Source organism: Molothrus aeneus, chromosome 9 (genome assembly GCF_037042795.1).
Source record: "Molothrus aeneus isolate 106 chromosome 9, BPBGC_Maene_1.0, whole genome shotgun sequence".
Classification (NCBI taxonomy): Eukaryota; Metazoa; Chordata; class Aves; order Passeriformes; family Icteridae; genus Molothrus; species Molothrus aeneus.
Window position 1 is genome coordinate 4480647 of NC_089654.1, and position 19117 is coordinate 4499763.

The window sequence follows — 19117 nt, forward strand, 5'->3', positions numbered from 1 at the left end:
TCTTTTATAGTCTTATTGGTACATCCTAACCACATCAAAACTTACAATAATTCTCATGTGAGTGTTAAGCCCTGTTCCTCTCCACGTTTCTCCTCGAAGGGGAAATAATCATGATAACAGCTGCGAGTTGATGAGCCTGAGGGAGAACTGAAATTGTGTAAAAAGGGGATAATTTAGGGACAAATCTGGGGCACTCCCTGCAGCTGTGTGCTTGAACTGGTGTTACATCCTCCTGCATCACAGGCACAGAGGAAACAGGTGCCCAGTTTTGTCCCCAGCACTTTTTCTGCAGTGAAATGTTATTTTTGCGTGATGTCTTTAAAATGCTTCCCTCTCTTTACTCCTTTGCTGTAAGGAGTGAAGATCCGAGTCAGCACATGTGAATACATGGGCCTGGCTCCCGGCATGGATTTTGGGTTGGGGAAGTTGTTTAAATTACTCATGTGGAAATTTTAACTTTCCCCTTTCCCCTTTGCCCCTCACCAAGCCCTGGGGGCATCTGTGGTCCCACAGCTGGGATATGGAAAGATCTCCAGAGGGAAACTCCACCAGCCAACCCCAGCCTGCAGAAAGGGACTGTGCAGAAAGGAAATCCAAAGGATTTGTTGCTTTTATCTCTTTTCATCTCTGAGTTTATTAAAGTGCAAATGTCAACCATGGAGACAGCTATCACATGCAGTGCAGTACACCGAGAAACACTTTCCACACCATAAATGGAAGGAAAAAGGCTTCCTTGTGATTATCTGATGCACAAAGGACAAAACTGAACCAGGGCTCTGTGCCCTTCCATAACAAAAATACTACAGCCATGAATTGGGAAACAAAACCCTCTCCAGGCCCTCCGTTGACAAAATGGAAAATATCAAGAAGGATGGAGTGTTTATAGAGCTCAGGTTTTTTTTTTTCTGAGCTTCATGCTACTGATATGTTTGAAGAGATGCTTATACTCAGAACTTTCTAAAGTTCAGTATCTTTCTCTTAAAATTGTAAATACATAATATTATAAATCATAAATACTCCTTAGAGTATGAATTTAAGAACTGCAGTGGACAAGTCCCGTTTACCTCTCTCATAGAGCTGAGGTTTGTCTGCCCAAAGATGCTGGGCCAAGGACACCACAGAGATCCTGGGATTCAGTTTTGCTTTGTGCTCTAAAAGAAAAAAACAAAAACAAATGCATTGAGGTACAAACCACGTGAATATAACATGATAATACAGAACACATGAACATGCTTTCAGCAACAAGAATAAATATTACCATGGCTACAGGATCTACTTCACAGCTTTGTGAGATGAGGATAAATAAACTATTTCCAAACTTGAAAAAAAAAAAAATTATCAGAGATGAGTCTTACAAATAAACTTTGATTTTTAAATTAAGGCAGCTTCAGCAGGAACTTCAAGGCTTTTGTTGAAAACAGACTTTTTCTAACACCAAAAGGGTACTCGTGCTTTGCAGGTAGAGCTCTAATTCACAGTCTAGTTCTCCTAATTTTGACAATTAAAATGAGCAAAGATCATGAGCAAATCATCAAAGATCATCGAATACCAGGTGTGCTCTCTGCAAAAGTCAGTGTTCCATCAGTAGGTGTCATGTGGGAACTCTGAAACCCAGTTCACCTCTCAGGCATGGGACTGAGGTACCTCTGGCTGAATCATTAACTCCATGGCCGGGAGGCAGACTGGGAATTCAGAATTACAAGAAGCTGTTGCAATTCTTTTTTATAAGCAAATGATGAAAAAGGGATATATAAGGGGAAGGCTAAGGAAGCCAAAGGAAAGCACTAAATGAAAAGCCCATAGCAAAGTAAAGACCTTAAGAAAGGTGACTCTAGTAAGGTCCATCATATACCTGGAACAAAACCAGACCCTAAAACTTTCCAGGAAAGAAACAGCAGGAGCTCGAGCTGGGGGTGGCTTGGCTCATCCAGATGTGCGATTCTTCTTCCCTCTCTCCTCTCAGCTAATAAAAGGGTGAAGCCAAATAATTGCACAACAAATGGTACTTCAAGTATTTAGAAACATGGCCTGCATGTCTCAGAGGGGGGATCCTGCATGAGCTGGGGAAATTGTGCACCTCGTGAAACAAAGCTGCCACTTCCAGCAGCCGCGGCGCGCAGCGAAGGCACGAGTTCATGTCCTGCACTCAGCTCCCTCCTCCTCCTGCAGGGCTGCACGCTGACAGTAAAGAGCAGTGAAATGAAAAGGAGTAGACAGAAGGGTTATTTTGTTCAAACCTCATCAATTCCAACACGAATGCCACTATAATCACACACAGAAACATACACACAGCACACGCTAACCAGCTGGTTCACGTTTTTACAACACTGCCCATGGATTCCCCTGTGCTTGTACACACCTCGTGACATGCTAAACTGGACACACAGCTGAAGATGCATTTCTGACCCGTTGAAGGGGGAAAAAAAAAATATCCTGCTGCCTTTACCTGCTCAGCTCCAGCTCCTGAAAATAAACCTGCCCCAAACCCCATCAGCAGCAGGGCTTTGGCTGGGGGGGTGGAAGGGCAGGATTCTCACAGCTCCTGAAGCCACTTCCCCTCCCATCCCTGGCCAAGCCCATGCCAAGTCTGATGGGGTGAGCTAAGCTACTCATGGGCTTTACCTAAAAGAGGGTGTAAAAATAGCATTCCCTTTGTCCAGGTCCTCTCAGAGGCTGGGATTAGTGAGGGGTGGCAGTGTCCAGGGCACACACCTGCCCTGCTGGAAGAATAAAGCTGAGAGGTCAGTGACAGGGATGCCACCTACATTTTATATATATGCATATATAATATTTACATATATATAGCTTCCAAGAAGAACAGCAAAAGGTATTTTTGAATTAACTCATCCAGGAGCTGGAGGTTTCTCTTGGAGCCTATCTGAACTCTTTATCCTTTGCATTTTGTCTCTCTCCCCCTCTGGCTGAAGCAAAATTTGGGTGAGCTTGCGGCTTGCAAAGCACAGCTGTTCAGTGGCTTCTGAAGAATTGCACTTGGAGTAATTCAAGTTTCTGTAGTTCAAATATTGTCTACCCTGCTTTTCCCGACGCTTGTGCATGTACCAGCATAACTCAAAAAGAGCTGACCACAGTGTAACAGTGTGGAAGTTAAACTCTTCCTCTGGAAAATGTAACTGGAGGTCAGCAGCTCCTCTGCAGCTGGGAAACACAACACAGCCTATTTGAAGGTAAAATAAATAATAAAAAGAAGTGAAAGTCCTCAGAGTGTTCCCAAGTGCAGCACGGATTTGGGCAAGGCTGTGATGGACCAGTCAGTCCAATGTGGCCACTGGGGAGGTGCTTCCACCAGTCCTGCTCCTTCCACTGCCTCTGCTGACCCTGAGCAGGGAAGTGCTTCATCTCTTTGTGTCTCTGCAAATGGAAAGCTGAGTAACTCTGACTGCCCTGCACGCAGGACTGGTTCTGCAGATCCACACAGCAGTTAATGTTTGCACGGGTCAGAGAAGGTGCCAAGTGCCACAAGGGGCTTATTCTACAACCTAGAAATCCCACCTGCCTCCAGGAAGCAAATATTTCCTCCCAAGGGCATTTGCTGCTGCTTAATACTATTAGTTCTGCTGGGTAGGAAATCCCAGAGGACAAGAGTCAATTTGAAAAAAGACACCAGTACATCTACCTGCTCCTGAGCCCCAGACTGGAACACTCCAGCCCCTTGTCAAGGGGGCTAGAGATGCTGCCAGGACTTGGCAAGATGATCAGCTGGGAGTGAAGCTTTGAAAAGCCTTTAACATTTGAAATACATTTCACTCATTGCTGTTTCCTGGATGGAAATTAATGCCTGGCCCTACAGCTGCTCCTGCTCCCCTGCAAAGGGGTTTATCCCCATCACTCCAAACCTTTCAGGGCTCTTTGCTCATCTCAGCCTTGATCCAAAAGCTGCTGAAGGGCTGGGTGTTCCTCAGCTTTGACTCTGGGGTGGGGTTTGTTTTTGCTTTTGTTTTTGTTTTTTTTGCATGTAGGAGTTTGGATTCTCCATCCAAACTCACACCACAGCACTGGGGACACAAATCACCTGGCAGCCACCAGGCACAGCACCAAAGCCATCCTCACCCCAGAGCAGTTATTTAATAATCATAATGTAATAAAAGGCTCGTTACAAAACCTAGGAGCACTACAAATATTTCCAGTATTTCTTACAGTCCAACCACTGCTGTGTTGGATTTAGTGTTCAAGAGAAAAACTGATTTTTTTTCTTTTTTTTTTTCTTTTTTCTTTTTTGGAAGCTTTCTACTTTGTGCGGCTTCTGGAAAAATTGCAACTGTAAAGTACATTAGTGAGGATCCAAGCACAACCTGTAACAAAAGTAAGGCAATTTTGTGGTTCTTTTTTAAAAAAAAGGGACTTCAAACTGAAAAAGTCCATTTAACTGCCAGTAGATGGCAAAAATATCCCGTGTTTGTCTTGATAACCTTAAATGATTAGTAAAAAAGGCTTAATTTGTTGTTCTTTTCCTTGCTTCTCATACAAACTTGCAGTAAGTATAAATTAAAGTGCAACTGTACAAAAAAGAAAACCCTAGGAAAAAACCTCAAGGGGTCATAAGAAGCTATCAAAAAGACAGATTACATTTTTTTTTCAAGTCGAATGACTACATACCTGGGACCAGCAAAAGTTCTTTGCTTTGTTTCTTAAAACAGAACACAAAAGAAAAAAAACAAAACAACAGAACAAAACCAATGCCCCCCCCCCCCAACCAACATATTTTTGGCAAAGCTTTCATAAAGCATTTGTTCCTTGATTAGGCTATTACTTCATAATCAAGTAAATGGAATTAAATACCATGTCAAAGCCAAGCAGATGCCAATGCTGCCCATTAGATTAATCCCGTGTAATAAAAAATAACAACTCTTTTAAACAAAGAAGTCACACATGCATTAGGGTTTACCCTTGAGTAACAAGAATTTAACCTTAAAAATCCCCGCAGTTCATCTCAAAAAATAAAATCCCATCCTTCAGATAGCCAGTAGCAAAGGAACAGTAAAATTCCGGGTTGGGAAATCCCTGCCTGGTCAGCGGAGCAGCGAAGGTCACAGTCCAGTGGGCAGCAGCAGCAGCAGGACAGGAGAGCCCTTGGGCAGGGGCAGTGAGTGTCCAGCAGCAGGGAAGGCAGATGTGGCAGTGATTTTGGGGAGGTGACAACAGGCAGAGTGTCCTAGGGGAAAGGTGAGAGGTGAGTGCTCCGGAGCTGTGCGCTGCTGATGGCTCCTGCCCATCAGGGATGATCCCAACCCTCGGGGAAGCGCTGGGTCCTCAGGGGGGTGATCCAGATCCTGTCCTCTGCTCACCTGAGCCCTGCTTGGGATTCAGCCCCTGGAGCCCGTGGTGAGGCAGGGGAGGGGGAGCAGGCTGGAGGGGGGTGAGAAAAAGGCAATCTGCCTTCAGCTCCGAGCGTGGCGAGCAGCTCAGTGCTGTCCGGAGCCCTTGGGCAAAATAAAGCACCTTAGGGACACTCCTCTGCAAAGAGTGCACAGGGACAAAGACTGCACCTTAGGGACACTCTCCTTCAAAGATTGCACCTTAGGGACACTCCTCTGCAAAGAGTGGCAGGTTTGCACCAGGACCTCTGCACATCCCGCCTTCCCTGCCCATCTTCAGCAGAGGGGAAAAGAGAGGGGAGGGAGGTCATATTGCACTAGTGCAGAAGCATCTAAGCAGCTGCTGCTTTGGGGAGGAAAGTGTGAGAGAGGGTGGCACCTGGGTGTGAACACTGCAGAGCTGCTTCATCACCCTCCACTCCATCTCACAGGGCTCCTGGTCAACCCCTCTGCCCTGGCTCAGCCCAGCCTGCCCCTGCTCTGCACAGCATCAGGAAAACATCAAACCCCCTGCAGGAAGCGTGGCTATGCCTCCATTACCTCAGGATGGACCAGGGGGGAGGTGTTTTCCAAAAACTCAGTGATAATGTTTGTTACTTTACAGCCTTAACATTTCCCAATGGGGTTCACAAGGAAAGAAGAAAAAAGAGTATTGGATACATTTCACAAGGCACAAGGAGAGAAATTAATTTCCTTGGTGCCTTGCTAGAGGGGAGCATGTTTTGGGTCTGGACTTGGCTCTGTGGGGCAGTGAGGGGAGGAGGAGGAGGAAGAACAAGGAAGCAAAAGAAAGGAGGGGGCAGACGAGTGGGCGCAGATCCTCACGGTGTGCAGAGGGGCTGTCAGCGGGCCAGGGCCATGATGAGGCTGGCACACATCTCGAAGAAGTCCATGGTGTGGCTGCCCAGGCGGGGGGGCACCGAGGGGATGGTGCCCACGAAGGAGCCGCTCAGGGAGCCCATCAGAGACTGGCACTCGGTGGCCGCGGCCGCGTCGATGCTCAGGCGAGGCCGGTGCAAGCCCGCGGCCGAGCAGGAGCGCTGGGGCGTGGAGGAGCCAGACCTCTGCTCCATCACCTCGTCTGGAAAAGCCAGAAACAAAAAAAAAGGGAGAAGAGAGGAAAAGCGGGATTAGCTTGGCAGGTGCTGCGCAGGTGTGGTAATGAAATGGGAACAGCAGCAGAGTTTGAGAGGTGTGAAAGGGCTTCTGCTGAAACAACACACGTGGAAGAGCTCCAAAACGCAGAGGATGGTTCTTAAACTTCCAGCCTCGCCCTTCTGCGTGTTCTCCATCTCCTACTCACCATCAATGCTTTTGAAGTCCAGCAGATAGCTGCGGTTGTCCACCTGGTAGAGCTGCAGGCTCATCTTCACGTAGTTGCCGGTGACGGGGTTCTTACGGCGCACCCGCAGGTGGTAGGCGTTCACCACCTGCAAGGGGAAACCTGCCCTCAGCAGGGACACTCCAGGCAGCAGCAGGAACACTTCCTCCCTTATTTTTTCTAAATATGAGCACGACATCATCTGGGAAAAACAGTTTCTCAAAAGGACAGCCACTATAAAATGAAGCAAGCGGCTTCGTTTCCTCCCATCTTTAAATGTTCTTCTTAAGGCTGTGATTCACCAGCTGCTGGCTGGGGAAGCTGCAGTGACCCATCTGCCAGGCACAAAACTGATGTTTGCTCCTCCCTCAGCAGCAGCCATGGCCACATGGACCAAAAAAGTCCACTCGTGGGCCCACACACATGGACAGTGCTTGTGAAATCAGGGCAAGCTGGGCAGAGCAGAGCAGCCTCCCCCATCAGCACAGCCAAACCCAGTGCCTGTGGATCAGCCTCAGGCTGAGTATTTCCCCTCTCTGCTTCCCACCTCACAATCTGCTGCATCTCATTTACAATGAGATCTTTTCTCTGTGCTATATTTATGAAGCAACTGTGTGGATGGGAGAGTTAATTCTGATGAAGAGTCACATCTGAAGCTATTCTTAGGGTGGGAAAGGCTATTGTGAAACCTCCTCGTATGAAATAAGCCGCACTGCCTACACAGAGATGTTGGGCTGAGTTGGTTTTTGAGGCTGTAGCAGAAATACAGCAGGTTTGTTCACTGCCTGTAAAACCTTGCAGCTAAAAAATGTCTGGCTGATGTGGGCAAATGCACCTGGCCATGGTCCATCTCCTGTCTGGTGCAGGGAAATGGGGTTTCTCGAAGCTACTTGGTTTTAAAGATGTAATATTATCAAAAATAAGGAGGAGGCAGGAGGTTTTCAAGAAGTAGAACAGTGAAATGCACACAGTACCACACTAGGGACCTGGAGGGAGGAGGGGAGCCCCTCTGGTGATGAAGATCTGGGCTGAAATTCTCCTTACCTGGCTCCCAATGCTCACATCATGCTGCTGCCAAAGGCCACGAGCCAGGAGAGCTCACCTCAGGGGCTGCACCAGGATTTGGGGAGTCAGGCACAGCAGCAGAGCTCCAGGGCTAACTTAGGGATTTATTATTCCAACTTTGAAAAGGACTGTGCCTAAATGTTGCACAGCCCTGGAGAAATACCTGCAGTGAATACTGTTAGTTAAAACATCTGGATTTAAATCAAGAAGCTGAGCCCTAAACTAAAGAAGCCATAAGTGTCTGAAAACACATCTGGTCTGTGAGCACTGCTGCATCTCCATCAGGCAAAAGCCACCACATCAAAGATACAAATTCTGCACCCAAGGCCCCCTTGCCCCTCATCTGTGCATCCTTTAGGACAATTTGTACTGTACCATTTCTGTCCTGACAGGACCAGGCAGAAATAATGAGAGTTCCTCTGCTCAGGAGCAGTCGAGATGACCTCGCAAGGAATTAGCCACTAAAATTAGAAATGTGAACAGCTCCTCTTATCCCTGCAGCTAAACAAGGCAGAATCATCCTTCCACCTGAAGTCTTGGAGCACCTTATTTCACACCATAAAGAAACACCACAGATAAGCACAAATAAGCACAGCTGGCACCTTAATTCAGTGAGTTTGCCTTAACAAGGAATAGCAGGGATGATTGCAAGGTGGGGGCATTTATCTGATGTTCCTGTCATATTTTCTGGAAAAATCTCTTTGCCCGGGATTATGCTCCTGGGAAGCTGAGAAGCCTCAGAGAAAAATGAAAACAATAATGATCTGATTTGCTTCTCCTGTGTTTTGCTGCTTTGGAATGTGTTTGGACATTGTTTATACCAACAGGTGGTTATTTCATTGGTTTCATGTGAATTGTTTGGACTTCATTGCCAATCACGGTCCAGCTGTGTCAGGACTCTGGAAGGAGTCACGAGTTTTCATTATTATCTTTTTAGCATTCTGTCTGTATCCTTTCTCTATTCTTTAGTATAGTTTAGTATAGTATTCTATAATATAATATTATATATATTTAACATATATAATAATATAGATCAAATATATAATATATAATATATTTATTATATATTTAATATTAATATATAAAACATATACTATGTAATAATATATATATTATATAATAATATTGATATAATATTATATATTTAATACCATAAAATAATGAATTAACCTTCTAAGAACATAGAATTAGATGCATCATTCCTTCCTCCCTTCCCTCGTTGGGACTCCTTGCAAATACAACAATCTGGGAACAGGTGGGGGCCTTTGTCTGGAAACAGGTGGGGGCATTTGTCTGGGAACAGGTGAGGCATTTGTCTGGGAACAGGTGGGGCCTTTGTCTATCTGGAAACAAGTGAAGCTCCCTGATTTTATGGGATAAAGGATGCTGGAAACCCACCCCAGCACTCCCTACCTTCCACTCGAAGTCCAGCTGCTTCATAGCCCGGTACACCTCGGCCATAATGTCGTAGGGCTTGCTCTGGCTGCGGATCCCCAGGTGCCACTTGGCCTTTTTGACAGTCAGGGGCTTTGGCTTGGTGGTGTTGAGGGCGTCCAGGGGGCAGCGGGCCTTGGGGCTGTCGGCAATGAGCGGCGGCATCCGCTCGGGGTGCGGCTTCACGCCCGGCGGGATGTGCAGGGTGCTGTCGTCCATGAAGGAGCCCGTGGGGGGGCTGGAGGCCAGGTAGAACTCGCTGGCCTGGTTCATGATGCGGCGGTTGTCGATGACCAGGTGGTAGGCCACGGCCAGCTGGTCCTGGGGGTCGCCGCTGTACAGGCTGTTCATCACCTCCGACTCGGTGCACTCGAACTTCTCGCACACCTCGCGCACCGCCTCGTCGTCGATGACCGTGGCGTCGTAGGAAGGGTCCTCTGGGAACAGGTAGCTGGGCAGCTCCTCCTTGAACCACTCGTGTTCCCTGGGGAAGGCACAGAGGAGCCTTGATGTGAGAGGGGAGGTGGGGAAAGCACCACCAGACAAGAGTGAACCCCAGCTGATGAACGGGGAGCAAAACCCAGCCCGGTACAGGGACACCGATGGCACTCTGCACACTGGGTTTGAAGTGAGACTCAACACTTCCAAGGTTCCTTTTTTTTTTGACACAGAGCATCAAACCTACCCAATCGCCATGCCCAATACCCAATTCTCACTAATTTCAATGTGGTGAATGATAATTAAGTGTCTAAAACTTACACACTGCCTTGTCTGTAGGCTCTATGTACTGACAGTAATCTCACCACATGTGCAGCCTCTCTAACATGTAATTAAGTCCTCTCATCCTAAGGAATTAAGGAATAAAATAAGGAAGTTTGCATGGGTTTGCTTGAAGGGTAAAATTAAGGCTGTCCATTGAAAACCTGAGAATTCCTGGAAGCCCTAGTAACATTTGTGTTCATGCTTAGCATATAGCTACATGTAATTTACATATTAAATTAGTAACTCTTGGGTTTCTCCTGCTTTTCTTTTGGATATACATTAAGTACAATGATTACCCCCTTTATCTGGTACCCATAGGGACGTGATCTTGAAATATAATAATGAAAAATGGCTGTTGGGTATTATTAAATTCTTGGCATTATTGCATGCTACAGCTTTTGCTAAGTGCTGTTAAGAGATTTTTAAGGCTAGTTTATAATGCAATGAAATAGAATTTTAAGTATTTGTATATAAAATATACATAAAAATCTTCATCCTGTTCATCATCATTCACTTCCAGCCAGCACAGAAGGGGTGCAGGGCTGGTCCTTGAATCACCTGGGACAAAAACCATCTGGATTAGCTCCTGAAAACCACCCTGCCCACCTGCCAACAGGTGACCCCCAGGAAAGCCACCAGAGGCCCCCACAGGCAGCCAGCCCACCCCAGCCCACCTGATGTCCTTGATGGTGGCTCTCTTGAGGGGGTCCACCTGCAGCATGTGCATGAGGAGTGTGGCCACGGAGCGGTTGAGGTATTCAGGGATGTAAAACACTCCCCCACGGATCTTCTTGAACAGGGTGGGGACGTGCTCGTCATCAAAAGGCAGAGTGCCGCACAGGAGGGCATAGAGGATGACACCACAGCTCCAGATGTCCACCTCTGGGCCAGCATAGAGCCTGCATGAGGACAAGGACAGGAGAAAGCTGTCACCACCATCCTCCCCTCAGTCAGGGTGCAGGGTCTGTGTCACCCCATCCTCTCCTCAGTCAGGGTGCAGGTTCTGTGTCACCCCATCCTCTCTTCAGTCAGAGTGCAGGTTCTGTGTCACCTCCATCCTCTCCTCAGGCTCTCTGTCACCTCCATCCTCTCCTCAGGCTCTGTGTCACCCCATCCTCTCCTCAGGCTCTGTGTCACCCCCATCCTCTCCTCAGGCTCTGTGTCACCCCCATCCTCTCCTCAGGCTCTGTGTCACCCCATCCTCTCCTCAGTCAGGGTGTAGATGGGGGGACCCCCTGCCAGCTCCAGCAGGGACAGATCTCCAGCCCACACCAGGGCTGCTCACGTGGCTCCCCCCCAAACCAAATGGGCCCCAGCCAAAAGTGCTCAGGGAAACGAATGGCAGGGCTGGCACTGGCTGCCCACATTCCTGTGTACAACCCTGCCTCCACCAAACTCTCCAAAAAGCCAAACCTCACATTTCCAAGAGCCCTGCCAGGCTGTTTGCTCCTTTGCCCCAGCAATTTGTGTTCATTTAACATGGCAGATCAAGCAGCAACAGATAATTCTATCTCTGAGTGTTTATTTTTGGTGTGCTGGGATCTAAGTGCTCCTGCTTCCTACAAGCTGCCAAATGTGCTCTCTGCCATCACCAACTCAGGACACCCCAAATAATACAGCTTTGCTGCTCCTGCTCATCTCTTTTTGCTACATCTGATGCCTCCCCAGAGATTTTGGGAAGCAACACTCACCCTTGGGCTGTGAGGCCCAACCAAAATACAGAAGTTGAAATGCACCTACAGAAGTGTCTTCATGAAACCTCAGCATGCTGCACTTGCTCCTCCTGAAAAGCATCACTGCAGACCTATCAGTGTGGAGGAAATCACACTGGTCATGCAGGTGACCATTCTCTGAACACCCCCAAAACACTTGGTCTGCTTCTCCAAGGGTGAGAGTTTCCCCACTGAGGCCAGGGACAGCAGCAAAGCCATTTTGGAAAGGCAGAGGCTCAGCTGGATGCCTCCTCAGCCCTGCCTCCATGCCCAACTCCCACAGATCAGAAACCTGATTCTTTCACTGGTAAGAGCACTGCCTGAATAGTTTTTTGGACCTTTAAGCCCACATGAAATGCACTTTTATGGCTCTGAAGCCTGAGCTGTCACACTCTGCTGCTTTTGTGCTCTATCAGGGCAGGCAGCAGGAGCCAGGAGTCAGCTCCCCCCTGCCCCACAGAGCCACCAGCAGGGCAGGGAGGGTGGATGGTGCCTGTCCCCCCCAAATGCAGCTCTGAGAAGAGGCCAGCTTGGCACATTGAGCAGGGCCATGAAACTCAGGCAGCCCTGAACCTGCAGGTGGGAGTGGTGAGGGAGGGATGCAGCTGCAGCCAGCCAAAAAGTGCAACATGTGGGCTTGGTTTTGGTTTTCATTCTTACTTATGTTGTCACTAAGCTGCATTGCCTGGACCCTTGGAACACTCGAGGACTAAATCCTCCTTGCTGATCTATCTTGTCTCCTATACAAATTGAAAAACACGTGTCTGGCCTCCACTGAGATGGAAATACTATTTTTTTGGCATCCCAGTAGTTTCTTGCTTTGTCCCCTTCTTGACAATGAGGGTTTACTTGGTTTCATTTCACACACAGAGCTGTAGTCACAACAGGTTTTTGGATGCTAGTCTAATTCCTAGGATGCTCTGCCAACACTTGCTCTGGTGTAAAGAGGGATAAAATAATCAAAATCACAGCAAACACATTCTGAACAAAATGTTCTATTTAAAAGCCACAGATATAGGCAAAAATACACTGGATTAGGAAAAGTAAAGCTCATGGCAAAGGGAAATCAAAATAAAATAGGAGCAGATAGTGAGATGAGCAGTTTGAAGGATCATTCAGAGGAGGGAAATTTGAAAATCTGTATTTGCCATCTTTGCTAAGGTATTACAGAGAGAATTAGGGCAAAATGTACATTCTATATAATTTCTGTTCCTGACAGCAAAATACAGGAGACAACATTTCTGTATCAACCCGTGGAAGTCCAATTCAGCCTTGTGGGGTGTGCCCAGCACTCCATGTGCTGTACAGATGTTTCATGCTGAGAGATGCAACCACAGAGGAGGTTTGTCAATTCAATGAATCAGCTCAAAACAAAGCTCTGAAGGTTGAACTGACTGCTACAGCCAAAACCCCAAGCTCAAGGAACCAGAAGACAAGTATTTTCTTTGCCAGTGTTGGGAAGGGATTAAAGGTCTTCCTGCTCCTTTTGTTAGTGAATGGTTTTCCTCGTTAACACCGTGTTTTATATTACAGGTGGGCAGGAGAGGAGGGGGTGGCCTGGAAAAGCCTTTCCACCTGGAACCTCAGTATTTGCATCCAAAGAGTCATTTTCACCCTCTTTAATTAGCAATATAAACAGTCAACATCTGGTATTAATAATTCCTCCAAAGTAAACACCTGTAGCAAAACACGGTTTGCTATTACAGCTACTGAGAAGTAAAATAAGCAAGAAAACCTTCAGATCTTTGCCAACAGATTCACCCAAACACAAAATCCAGGTTGGAAGGATTCAGCTGCTTTTACTAGACGTGCAAAGCTGTTTCCAATACCAAGAACAAATTTAAACTCCATGTGCTCACATAGACTCTGGTGAGAAATGGAATGTCTTACCTCCCAGAGATGACTTCAGGGGCTGCATAATTTGGGGAACCACAGCTGGTACGTAGAAATTCACCATCTGACATCATGTTGGACAGTCCTAAAAAAACAAAATGCTTATTACACACTGATGTTTGATCTGAAGGTCCAGACATGCTGTGTGACATGTGTCACACAGAGGAAAGGCAGGGAAGCGGAGTGGGTTATTTGGAAGGGAACTGTTGATATAATTTAGATAGACCTCTCTGAACTGATTTGAAAATTATTACTTTTGTTATTATTGTTGTTGTTGTTTGTTATTTTTGTTGGGTTGGGTTTTTTTCCCACATCCAACCAAGAAATATTCACTCCAGGCTAATTTTGCTCCTCTAAGTTGCAAATCCCAGAGCACAGAGAAGAGACATAATTCATCCCAGAGCACTCACTTCATATGGCAACTGGGGCTGTGAAATGAGTAAATCTTCAGAAGGATTTACATTGCTAGAAAGGACTCACCAGGACAGAGTTGGTAGCCTGGGTATTTTAATGGATTTCAACCCCTAATACCACTTAGAGACTCCTGTTACTGCTGGTTGTAAAATGAACTGAGGCCATGAGCACATGGCCAAACAGAGGGAGAGCATGCACGAAAATAAACACACACAGCCAGCTCACCCTGAATCAGCTGCACCCAGCCTGCCTCAAACACAAAGTAGGTAAATCTGATGTCGGGTGATTACACTAAAACACAGCAGAGATTTACAAATTCTCTGCTCCATTCTCAGTGCCACTACAGGAGCAGCCTGCAGCAGGTAATCCCTGCTGCTGCAGGAAGGGCAGTGTTTGTGACTGTGGGATTTCCAGGTGGCTGGGGCAGCAGGCTCTGCTGCTCCCTGGCCACACTCCAGTGCCTCTGGAATGCTGCTGGGCACATTCACATACCAAAATCAGCTATCTTTGCATTCATGTGTGCATCCAGAAGCACATTCTCTGGCTTCAGGTCCCTGTGCACCACCATGTGCCTGTGGCAGTAATCCACTGCAGACAGGATCTGCTGGAAAAGGCGTCGAGCTTCTGCCTCCTCGACCTGTGGGCACAGCAGAGGGAACAGCGCTGGGGCTTGGTGTGCACTCAGGCAGGGGAAGGTTGCACTTAGCAGAGAGCCAAAAAAGCTTCCAGAGTGCAGAGGGAAAATCTCAGAGTGCCTGAGAGCAGAAGCAGCAAATAAAGCAGATTTCTCACCCTTGTATTCTACAATGTGCCAGCGTTTGAAAATGATACAGCCCCGAGATGAAAGGTGAGACCTCAGTTCAGCTGAGATGTCAACAAGAATTTAAAGGTGGCACCTATCAGACAGTGGCCTGCTGTCCCAGTGGGACTGGTACAGATCCAGGCTGGACAAAACACCACAGAGGACGTTGCTGGGAGCAATTCCTTGTGGACTTCCTCTGGAAGCAACAGGTGAAGCTGGAATATCGTGGTGATTTTAATTAAAGTTGTATGAGCTATATCAGAGAAACTATATTTTCAATTATTATTTTATTGTTGAATTCCAAAAGATTCCCTCCATGAAAAACTGAGTTTATCAGAAAAGATCCAAATCAGCCACTGAAAAGATCTAGATGGGTAACATGTGTGAGAAACGAGAACTGTACATAGGAAAGAAAACTGAGCCAGCTCCATTGACCACTACACTAATCTAACCTAATCTTCAGTACATGTATTGATTTTATAGCACAGAGAGGGAACATGTGATGGGCTGATCCTTCACCTGAACCCTTTTCCTGGATGTCCACTCTGGCCCTTTTTTACCTCCTTGCCCTGCAACTGCTCCATGGGGCAGACACCAGCAATTTTCCTTCTAACCAAAATCTCACATTTCACAGGTGATTTATACCCAGTGGGACTGCTGGCATTTGAAAATGTTGCTCAGATAAGCCACATCCTTGAAAAGCCTTCAAAGAGCCTGACATGGAACCAAGAGGGGGCTCTGGGAGAGGTGAATGACAGGAGTGGAGACCACACCAAGTGGTCTTCCCCCTCCCATGCCATAAATTTGCTGCTGATCGTGGGGGTTTTGAGAGGCAACCTATAGCTAAAAATCACAAAAATAAGCCAGTTTTCCAAATATTTGCCTTAAGCAACACGTTACCTTGGATATTTTGGTTTGAGGGTCAAAAATACACCAGAGAACTCTGCGAAAAATCACACGCAAGTTTTGTGCGAGCCAGTACGAGACACCCCAGATGGGGCTGCTGTGAAGCAACTTCTATTTTGGGCCTTAACCTTAACTGTGCTCCCTTGAGCAGTGATTTTGCTCCTGAACACCCCCCTCTTCCCACACATGTGCTGGGGCTGGCTCGGGACTGGCACTTACACGTCCGTGCTTACAGATGTAATCAAACAATTCCCCCCCGGACACGTATTCCATGACCATGAAGAAGTCTGTTGGTGTGCTGATGACCTGGTACCTTCAAAAACACAAGCAGATTTTAAAAAAAAAAAATACATCATTAGGAACAGGGAAAGGCTTTTAAACAGATTATTAATTCCACATCAACACTTCAAATAAGGATTTGTTTGGATCTTGCATTTCTAACAGCTTTCCACTTCTGAAAAGCTGTCTCTCGTTTCCAGTATACTCTTTCACTTGTCTGTGGAAGGACCTCTTTTCCAGACCTATGATCTTCCTTCAGCCCTTTAAATAATCCTCTGAAATATCTGCCAGGCAATCTTACCACATTTAGGACTGCCCTGACTTTCAAATTTCCATTTTGGGTAAGATCTGCAACAACAGCTTTAGAAATGAAGTCCTGGCTAGCTGAGGGCAAGGAGAGGATCCATCTGGTCTCCCTCATATCAAGATAAAAAAGAGATAAAGAGCTCTAGGCACTAGAGAGAACTTCCTCTGGACAGGTACAGAAACAAAAAGGAGACCCCCTGAAGTTATTTTTCAAATATTAAATCTCTCTAGAATGGGGGGAAATCCTTCTAGAATGGAGGGAAAAACCCAGGGTATCACCTTCAACTTGCAGATTTATTCTCCATTTTCCTTCAAAATGATCCCTGAGTGCTGCAAAGACATTTCAGTGTCCCAGCTGGAACAAACTGCCAGTGATCACTGAGGTCAATGCAGCCCCAGGAATTCACAGCAGCACCAGCTGGGACCTCCCTCTCTTTTATTTCAGATTCATTGATTTGTTGCTGTTGTTTTGGTGTGTTTTTTTCATATGAATTTCATTACTTTTTACAGGACTGTAATTTGAAGCAAAGAGATTTCAGCAATTTTTAAGAGGGTGGCAAGGGAATGTGGGATACTCCCATAAAAATCAACACCATCAACCTCATTTTTCTGAAGAGCTTTGGACCCAGACATCTAAGCTACTGTTAATTGCCCCAATATTTCTTTTATATACATTAAAAATCTTATTGAAAGAGGTTTTTGTGCCCCAGTCTCCTCACATCTTTATCACTGTATTTCATGAATGCAACATGTATCACAGGACACAGATATTGTCAAACTGGATTTAATTTTTACTGCTTTGACAAATGTGTGAACAGGATTTGACTTGCAGGATGCTGGGCACACAGCTGAGGAGTCTTGCTGGCGCTTTTTTCATGAAATAATACCAATCTGTTCTCCAATAAATCCATGGAACTGTGAAGTTACTCTAAAGTCAACAGTTGCTGCACGGTTAGTTATTTAACTGTAGAGAGAATTTGTTTTCCCTTGCCTCTAAGTCCCAGGTATTTGCTATATCTCATGCCAGTTTTAAGGCTGACCTAAATGTCAACTTACCCTTGCAGTTACCATTCAACAGCTTTCTTTTATAGGAATGCCAAAGATATTATCGAGTGCCTCATTAATGTGGGCTGGCTGCACAAGCTGGGGATTGAGCAGGAATCCCAGAGGCTGCAGTGCAGGTGCTGATTTACGACCCCAACTCAGGTTCATCAAAGTGGAGACTTTCAAAACTTATGTCTGAATAATAAATTTTGAAAGAAGAAGAAGAAAAAAATGTTCTTTTAAGCTCTGGCTAATCAGTGCATTAAAACATAAATCCTATTGAGTGGAGGCCAAGGTTGCACTCTCAGAGCCTGACCATGCTGCAGTTCATGGAATCATGGAATGGTTTGGGTTGGAAGGGACATTAAAGACCATCCAATTCCAACCCCTGCCATGGGCAGGGACACCTTCCACTGTCCCAGGTGGTTTAAAGTCCCATCCAAACCTTGCCTTGAACGCTTCCAATGATGGGGAAGCTTCTCTGGGAAATCTGTGCCAGTGGATCGCCTAACAGACAAAAACTTGACCAAACCCAATTTTGAGTGCCCTAATCCATCTCCTGAAGGCCAGCCAGCTGTGTGTGAGAGGTCTCTGTGCAGAGAGGAGCAGCTGCACACGTGGCAGGGAGGGTACTCACAGTTTGATAATGTGAGGGTGCCGGAAGAGTTTCAGGTTTTGGATTTCTCGTTTGATCTTCCCCACCACATCCAGGCTGCGGATTTTCTGCCTGTTCAGTATTTTCACTGCCACTTTGTGCCCTGTCAGCTGGTGCTCACCAACTATTAGAGACAGAGAGAGCATTGCAAAGTCACTAAACAGTGCAGCAGGGTTCACACAAGCAGCTTGGGGCACTGTAAGCAAAAAGCCACTTCTGAAGGGGAAAAAAGCAGAAGATGAGGGTGTGAAATATTTTAAAGTTTTTGTCTCCTCACTGTTTACCCAGTGGAGTCATAGAAGGCAGAAGAGAGGGGACTTATCTGCCAAAAGCACTCCACTAAATAAGAGTGAGTTGCTGGAGGAGGTCATACCCCAAGCTAATTTGCAAGGATTTATAGCATGTAAAAGCTATAATAATCAGAAACAGATATATTTAAATGGCAGAGGAGAATCTCCACCATAACACACTGGTAGACGAAATCCTTCATAAACCCAGCCTTAAAACTAGACCATCACACTTCTTTTTTTTTAAAAATGGTATGGGGATTTTCCTTGCCCAAAATAGGACTGCAGGATTTGCATTACTAAAATGAATTTCTATTTATACTTCCCCCAGCGTGCTTCTTGCTTTGATGACAAGCTGCAGGAACACTGCTGGACTGCAGGAGCAAACTCTGCTTTTAGGAAGGATGCAAACTCCAATATGGGTTTTTTTTAAAAATGCACTTGGTGCATTGAGATGCTGATGTTTATCTCCTGTGTTCAGGGAAAAATCATACCCATAAACTGGGAGGAGCAGCGCCACTGTCACTGGGGGAATTGTAATTAATGATGTGAAACTAATTCAGCGCGGGATCCATTTGTTATCAATAAACAAACCACACACAAAAAAAAAATCTCCCAGGAAGCAAGATTTATATTGAAATAGCAAGATTTATATTGAAACTGAGAGCAGAAAGAGCTTAAAACGTGGTGTTTATACCCAAAAAGGGTTCTCAGAACGAGCTGCCCCTTCTCAGCATTTTCCAACATGATATTCAACAGTGACACACGGATGGTTTCCTAAAGCCTGCACAGAAAAACCTGCTTACAGTAAATATTTGTGCTCTCTAATTACCAGCATCACCCTTCCAGTGCAAGGAGTTAATTATTGCCAGCAAACCTTGTTATTACATTATTAGAGCCTGTA

General features: G+C 46.1%; 1 protein-coding gene across 3 annotated transcripts; it reads right to left on the reverse strand.

Moving 5' to 3' along the window:
* Positions 1 to 601: 601 nt before the first annotated feature.
* On the reverse strand, positions 602 to 18097 carry PRKAA2 (protein kinase AMP-activated catalytic subunit alpha 2). 3 transcript variants are annotated; one of them, XM_066555509.1, is made up of 9 exons: positions 17909 to 18097; positions 15862 to 15955; positions 14427 to 14571; positions 13518 to 13605; positions 10590 to 10814; positions 9133 to 9637; positions 6637 to 6763; positions 6159 to 6414; positions 602 to 5170 (listed from the first exon to the last, which is right to left on the reverse strand). In XM_066555509.1, exons 1-8 carry the CDS (start codon positions 18070 to 18072, stop codon positions 6176 to 6178), a joined length of 1587 nt encoding a protein of 528 aa, XP_066411606.1. In that variant the 5' UTR covers positions 18073 to 18097; the 3' UTR covers positions 602 to 5170; positions 6159 to 6175. The 3 variants fall into 3 exon arrangements, with proteins under 3 accessions (XP_066411606.1, XP_066411605.1, XP_066411608.1); XM_066555508.1 differs by having other exon boundaries at positions 602 to 6414; XM_066555511.1 differs by lacking the exons at positions 14427 to 14571; positions 17909 to 18097 and having other exon boundaries at positions 602 to 6414; positions 15862 to 15943.
* Positions 18098 to 19117: the final 1020 nt, after the last annotated feature.

What these genes read in the sequence shown, in the direction of transcription:
- PRKAA2 (XM_066555509.1), bottom strand. Translation starts at nt 18,072, where the DNA reads ATGCTCTCTCTGTCTCTAATAGTTGGTGAGCACCAGCTGACAGGGCAC. An exon ending in CCTGAAGTCATCTCTGGGAG is followed by an intron (nt 10,815 to 13,517) that starts GTAAGACATTCC and finishes GTCCTCATGCAG; the next exon opens with GCTCTATGCTGGCCCAGAGG. An exon ending in AGCTGGACTTCGAGTGGAAG is followed by an intron (nt 6,764 to 9,132) that starts GTAGGGAGTGCT and finishes TTCCCCTTGCAG; the next exon opens with GTGGTGAACGCCTACCACCT.